This window comes from Dermacentor silvarum, chromosome 2 (assembly GCF_013339745.2).
Source record: "Dermacentor silvarum isolate Dsil-2018 chromosome 2, BIME_Dsil_1.4, whole genome shotgun sequence".
Classification (NCBI taxonomy): domain Eukaryota; kingdom Metazoa; phylum Arthropoda; class Arachnida; order Ixodida; family Ixodidae; genus Dermacentor; species Dermacentor silvarum.
In genome coordinates, this window is record NC_051155.1 from 201,163,795 (window position 1) to 201,171,294 (window position 7,500).

The following is a 7,500-nucleotide window of genomic DNA, read 5'->3' on the forward strand; positions in this document are numbered from 1 at the left end:
GGAGCAAGACCCCTAGCGAAAGGTGGGTTTTGGTGCGTTTACTTCTACATGGTTTGCCCGTAACGTCACGGATGCAAATACTCATTCTACTAATATCGAAACATGTTTGCCGTGATGACATCAGTGACCCCGCCACATGAACTTCACCCACCGTGTTAGCTTATCTTGAGAGGTGTCGCGCTGCTGGCTCGAGGACGCCGGTTTGATTCCCGGCCACGGCGGCCGCATTTCAATCAAGGCGAAATGCAGGAACACCCATGTACTTAGATTTAGGTGTACGGTAGAGAACCAAAGGTAGCCAAAATTTATTGCGTCATGCCTCCTAGTCATATCGTGGTTTTGGCACGTAAAACTCTAGCAATTATTAGAGCTTTAGAATAGGGGCCTCACGTTTTGGGGCCCCAAAGAAATAGCGTCGAAGCCACTGCGCATGCGCAAGACGCAAACTGTGTTTGGGTTTGGCGTCGGGCACGCTATTTCATCGATTTAGCGGGAGCTCCAAAAGCTTCCCCAAAAGCTTTCGTCAACAAGCATGGCGGCGCCCATCGAAGCGACGTCTCTAACCTAGCACCAAATTGGGCTCGATTCGTGGTAACGCGTGAAGTTTGTAAGCTAGGAGAAGTGATTGCGGTAATCGATTTCTGTCAACTAACATGTTTAATGAATATTGATTCATTAGACGCCACTGATTCCGAATTCAATTGTCGATTTCATGGCTTAGGCCTAACACGGATTGACTTGACTGGGTGAAGGTACGTAAAGTTGGTTACTCAAAACTAAAGCGCATCACGTTGTTTGCTGCTAATAAAATAAGTTCTAAATTGCAATTAAACGCGAAAACCCGAAAATTTAAATTACTCCTTTTATAATAAAATGGCATATTTTATTTTCATATTTATACCAGCTTTTATTTGACACCCTAGTGACGCTACAAGCGCAACACGCTATCCGCAAACTCAAAACGCCTATTCCAAAACTCTTCACTCCTGCATGCCCCAACGCTAACACCCGCAAAACTCTTTGGGGCCCCCAATTCTAAAACTGTATTAGCACATCAACATGGTTTGTTTTTTGACAGTAACTGGTTTTCACACCATAACCACTGTTATCAATTTGTTGCTTACCTTTGCCCTTTGTGCACCGTCACGGTTTTTACCATTTCGAGCGAGTTAGGTTCGGGACGTGCTCGTCGCCAAAAACGACTGCGCGCTTCTTACACTGGTGTGCCATTTTGCGCAGTAATATTTTAAGGCTTCGCTTACACCGATTCAGACAGTGAGTGGCATCTGTTGTCTGTCACTTTATTTTAATGCATGTTCTTGCCGTGAGATGGCGGCCACGTTGATGTAAATGGACAGTATATAGAGCATGTACCAGCTAAGCCGGGCCAAGCTAAATGAAAAAAAAAACGAGAAGACAAGATAGGACGATGAGACAAATGACATGAGATTTCATAGCACGAAAGACATGTTTTAGCTCATAAAAAAGAAGCCGTGAGCACGTCGCCGTCGCAGATCGCTGGACGGCTGAGCTCTACGCCGTAGGCAGAGATGACGTGAGAGATCGATGATGCTAAACATTATTTTGCGTTCACGACAGCTAAAAAGCAGAGTTCGTAGTTAATATTACTGTAAATAAGTGAAAATAATAACTTAGTACTATTTGTCATAAAATAAAAGCACTGATTTCGCCCTCTGCAGCGATTCGCTGGAACTTAAGAGCTACCGCGGTCAACCAAAAAGTGTTCTGTGCAAGCATGATGTCGCTGTTGTTGATGTAAACAGCCGACCGTCATGGCGGCACGGACATTTTGCTACGACGGGTTGTGCAAAAAAGGATTGCCGTTGTCGAATGTGAAAATGTATACACAAATAAAATTGCAAATAACAATGGCTATATTTGGCTATGAAATTGTTTGCACTTTTTGTGTTTGGCCACATTTGGGCTATTATTTCTCTAGCTTTTGGCTACGCCGCCTCGTCGGACCTATCAATACTGCAGTCATGTTCAGGTACCTAAATGCTTTTTGTGGTTCTATTTGTTCTCAAATTCTGAGTATTGCAAATATCATGCACATATCTGATTATTGCTTTTATGGACTATGTTTTATAAGAACTTGTGGAGCAAGCTTAGAGTGTGAAGCCACACTCGATTGAATAAAAAAATTACGTAGCTCTATTCAAAACCTCGAGAAGTATAAAAAATTACGTCGCAACGCATCTGTGCATCTGTGCATCTGGAATGTAGTACCTTCAAGTTGGTTTTCCGTAGGGATTTGGGATTATTCGAAATCTTTAATGCGAATTGAGTAGTCTCAGATATTCGATTCGTATTCGGTTTAGCGGAAGTCCCGTTGCGAATCCGTATAAAACATACGACTATCAAACAATGCAAGTAAGCCTCTTTTCCTAGCGAATGAACTCCTTGAAAGCTTTATATTTGACCTTGTTTGGAATGAGACAATAATATTCGATTCGTAATTCGCAGATTGGCATTGTCGAATATTCGTACTCAATTTGATCTGGGAACTGCACTATTCGAATATCCCTAGTTTTCGGAGAACGAAGCGAACGAGAACAAAACGGTGGACATGGGTATGCAGTGTAGGCCGAACTCCTATGTCGCCAGTTTCCGGAAAATGGAAAGCTGCCGTGGCAGCAACTGATCACAATAGTCAATTGAACTTCTCTGACCACTGAATTTATTTGACGCCCAATACCCGGACGTGGTGGCGTGGAGCAGAGGTAAAATACCCGGCTTCAAATCTGAAGGTCGTAAGTTCGAATCCTACTCCAGTCCACCACATTTTCAGGCATGGAGTGGTGCCTGACACCGGCAAGAAAAAAAAATATATATCGCCGAGAGCTAGTGGGGCTATACTAGTTCAGGTGCAACCAAACTAGGAAGGCCCATAAAGCTTCATCAAAGTCACTCCCTCACCAGAACAGGAATTGGCCTCCCTGGTGCAGTATTCCGCCACTACCTCCCTCATGACTCCGACAATTAACCCATGACCCTCAGTTCCCAGTGGCTGCGGAGCACCTGACCAAGGCGGCGGTCAGACCTGCTACGCGGCAGAGGGTGCTAAGAATCTCTGGGTCAAGACAGGCCGCCAATGGAAACTGAACCTGGCAACGTTCAACACGCGCACCCTATCGAGTGAGGCTAACTTAGCAGGGCTATTTGAAGAATTATCAGGTATTGCCTGGGATATAATTGGCCTTAGTGAGGTGAGAAGAACTGGTGAGGCTTATACAGTGCTGATTAACGGCCACGCCCTCTGCTACAGAGGTCCTCCAGATAGGAGAGAATTCGGAGTAGGATTTCTAGTCCATAAGGACATAGCGGGCAACATTGAGGAATTCTACAGCATTAATGAGAGGGTAGCAGTTGTCGTAATAATGCTGAATAAGAGGTATAGAATGAAGGTTGCACAAGCCTATGCCCCAACCTCTAGTCACGATGATGAAGAAATAGAACAGTTTTATGAAGATGTTGAACTAGCAATGAGAAAGGTGCAAACTCAGTATACTTTAGTCATGGGCGACTTCAATGCAAAAGTGGGGAAAAAGCAGGTTGGTGAGCAAGCAATTGGCAACTACGGCATCGATTCTAGGAATGCAAGAGGAGAGATGTTAGTAGAATTTGCGGAAAGGAATAGGCTCCGAATAATGAATACCTTCTTCAGGAAGCGCAGCAACAGGAAGTGGACCTGGAAAAGCCCTAATGGAGAAACAAGGACTGAAATTGATTGCATACTCTCTGCCGATCCCAGCATAGTGCAGGATGTAGAAGTGTTAGGTAGGGTAAAGTGCAGTGACCATAGGTTAGTGAGGTCTCGGATTTCTCTCAATTTGAAGAGAGAGAGAGTGAAATTAGTCAAGAGGAAACAGGCCAACCTAGAGGCAGTAAGGGTAAAAGCAGACCAATTTAGGCTGGTGCTTGCAAACAAATATGCAGCTTTAGAAAAGGAAGATAAAGACAACATAGAAGTAATGAATGAAACCGTAACTAGGTTGATCTCAGAAGCAGCAATTGAAGTGGGAGGTAGGGCACCAAGGCAACCAGTAGGTAAGCTCTCCCAAGAAACAAAGGACCTAATAAAGAAACGACAGAAGATGAAAATATCCAACTCGAGAGATCAGGTAGAATTCGCTGAACTGTCAAAACTAATCAACAAGAAAAAAGTAAGGGATATTCGAAACTATAACGTGGGAAAGATTGAGGAAGCCGTAAAATATGGACGCAGCATTAAATCAGTAAGAAGAAAGCTTGGCATAGGACAAGGCAAGATGTATGCACTGAAAGATAAGCATGGTAATATCATCAGCAATTTCCATGACATAGTAAAAGCAGCGGAAGAATTCTATACTGACCTGTACACTGCCCAAAACAGCCAAGCTACTTTCATTCAAAATAGTGATGAACCGGATACAGAGGCTCATTCTATAACTAGCGCTGAAGTTAGAAGGGCCTTGAAAGACATGACCAGGGGAAAAGCTGCTGGAGAAGATGGAATAACAGTAGATTTAATCAAAGATGGAGGAGATATCATGCTTGAAAAGCTTGCGGCCCTTTATACGCAATGCCTCACAACTTCATGTGTACCAGAGAGCTGGAAGAACGCCAATATTATACTAATCCATAAGAAGGGAGACGTTAAAGAACTGAAGAATTATAGACCCATTAGCTTGCTTTCAGTATTGTATAAAATATTCACCAAGATAATTTCCAATAGAATCAGGGCAACACTTGACTTCAGCCAACCAAGAGAACAGGCTGGCTTCAGGAAGGGATATTCTACGATGGATCATATCCATGTCATAAATCAGGTAATCGAGAACTCTGTGGAGTACAATCAACCTCTCTACATGGCTTTCTTAGATTATGAAAAGGCATTTGATTCAGTAGAGATACCAGCAGTCATAGAGGCATTGCGTAATCAAGGAGTACAGGAGGCATACGTGAATATCTTAGCAAACATCTACAAGGATTCCACAGCTACCTTGGTTCTCCACAAGAAAAGTAGAAAGATACCTATCAAGAAAGGGGTCAGGCAAGGAGACACAATCTCTCCAATGCTATTCACTGCATGCTTAGAAGAAGTATTCAAGCTGTTAGACTGGGAAGGCTTAGGAGTGAGGATCAACGGCGAATATCTCAGCAACCTTCGGTTTGCAGATGACATTGTCCTATTCAGCAACAATGGAGACGAATTACAACAAATGATTGAGCACCTTAATCGAGAAAGTGTAAGAATTGGGTTGAAGATGAATATGCAGAAGACAAAGATAATGTTCAATAGCCTGGCAAGGGAACAAGAATTCAGGATCGCCAGTCAGCCTCTAGAGTCTGTAAAGGAGTATGTTTATCTAGGTCAATTACTCACAGGGGACCCTGATCACGAGAAAGAAATTTACAGAAGAATAAAATTGGGTTGGAGTGCATACGGCAGGCATTGCCAAATCCTGACTGGGAGCTTACCACTGTCGTTGAAAAGAAAAGTATACAATCATTGCATTCTACCGGTGCTAACATATGGGGCAGAAACTTGGAGGTTAACAAAGAAGCTCGAGAACAAGTTAAGGACCGCACAAAGAGCGATGGAACGAAAAATCTTAGGACTAACGTTAAGAGACAGGAAGAGAGCGGTGTGGATCAGAGAACAAACGGGGATAGCCGATATTCTAGTTGACATTAAGCGGAAGAAATGGAGCTGGGCAGGCCATGTAATGCGTAAGATGGATAACCGGTGGACCATTAGGGTTACAGAATGGATACCAATAGAAGGGAAGCGCAGTCGAGGTCGGCAGAAAACCAGATGGGATGATGAAGTTAGGAAATTTGCAGGCGCAAGTTGGAATACGCTAGCGCAAGACAGGGGTAATTGGAGATCGCAGGGAGAGGCCTTCGTCCTGCAGTGGACATAATATATAGGCTGATGATGATGATGATGATGATGATGATGATGATCATGACCCGGATGTCATTCGACCTGCCCCCCCCGACTCCGCCCCCCCCTCCCGCATACCTTGCTGCGCTGGACAAAAAGCACTGAATTTGCGAGAACGTAGTGGTGGCTCTATCTGTCCAAAGATAACAGAGTGCTCTAGGCGTCCACATTTTAAAAGATTATGTGGCCAAGTTAACAACTCACTGCGAAGTTGTAACCCATAACGGACATGACTTCGGATATGACTTCTTGTTTGAAGAGAGTATAGTAAGGTGTGCCTTGGAAAAAATCTCCGGCGTTCACGAACAGCGCATTAGGGTTCTTTTCTCTTATTTCCTTCACCTGAAAAATAATTACATAGGAGATTGTTACTCGATGCAATTTCATTTGACCATTTTCCGGATTTTATATCAACAAAAGGCGCCCTCCATGCCCATCATAATTCTAGTTAAAGGCAGATTTATATTCGCGGCAGATAACAAACCGCTACCCCCCTCCTGTTCGCCTGACAAGATTGTGTACACTCGCGTCGTCCAAGTCGCCACCCCTGATAACATATTTTTTTCTTTTCCCCATCTATCTTAGCAGAGCAACAGGCTAGAACACTGTTACCCAAGGTCGACTTCTGTGCCTGGCCACTAATAAATGTTCTCTCTTCAGCTGCTTCCGGAATTAGTATTACGAAACACCAATGTGTTGGAAACTTCCTCCGCGAGAGACATCGTGTGATTCCTTTCTTGGGTCATATCTGCAATAGCTATGCTCTTGTCCAGGCACTACCGTATACATGTGCAGTAAGAGGCAGGTTTCGTTAATGTGAGACCGAAGCATATATTTTTATCTTAGTCGTAATCTTCTGACCGTAATGTCTTGCGTAACGTAGACGAAAGTGAGTTTATACCATAAACCATAAGCTTAACTTGACTAATGCCGCATTTAGTTCCTTACGCATGTTCAAGCGAAGCTTTAATGACCACTACTTCCACTTTGGTGTCTCTCTCAAACCATTTCTGACTACTATCAATTTGCTGTGGGCACACGCTATCCAGGCCACACGTCCTGCACCATTTCCCCGCATTGATAAAAGTGTGATTGCGCTTTGAGCTTATATCATCATCATCATCATCAGCCTATATTTATGTCCACTGCAGGACGAAGGCCTCTCCCTGCGATCTCCAATTACCCCTGTCTTGCGCTAGCGTATTCCAACTTGCGCCTGCGAATTTCCTAACCTCATCATCCCACCTGACTTTCTGCCGTCCTCGACTGCGCTTCCCTTCTCTTGGTATCCATTCTGTAACCCTTATATATAGCTTATATAGGGTGCCTTTTTTCTGAAAAAGCTATTTTGGAAGTAGCGTCCGTGTCCATATCTGTGTTTTCTCTCACTTTTTCTACCGTCGTATTCGTGCCACGCTCTTCAGAATATGCTCAACCAACACGCACAGTCCTACATTCTTACTTCAGAATAGACTTTGAAACACTTACTGACGCTGTTAGATTCACAGGGTGTTCTGCGTCTACGAGTATAAAGCGACCGCGCGGAT

General features: G+C 43.9%; 1 protein-coding gene across 2 annotated transcripts in view; it reads right to left on the reverse strand.

Moving 5' to 3' along the window:
* LOC119442448 (protein 5NUC-like) overlaps positions 1–7,500 on the reverse strand; it is a 40,790-nt gene that overhangs the window by 16,746 nt on the left and 16,544 nt on the right. For both annotated transcript variants that reach the window (XM_049662176.1, XM_037707338.2), the window contains exon 3: positions 6,158–6,295. In XM_049662176.1, coding sequence (XP_049518133.1) covers positions 6,158–6,295 — 138 coding nt within the window. The remainder of the gene's footprint in view (positions 1–6,157; positions 6,296–7,500) is intronic.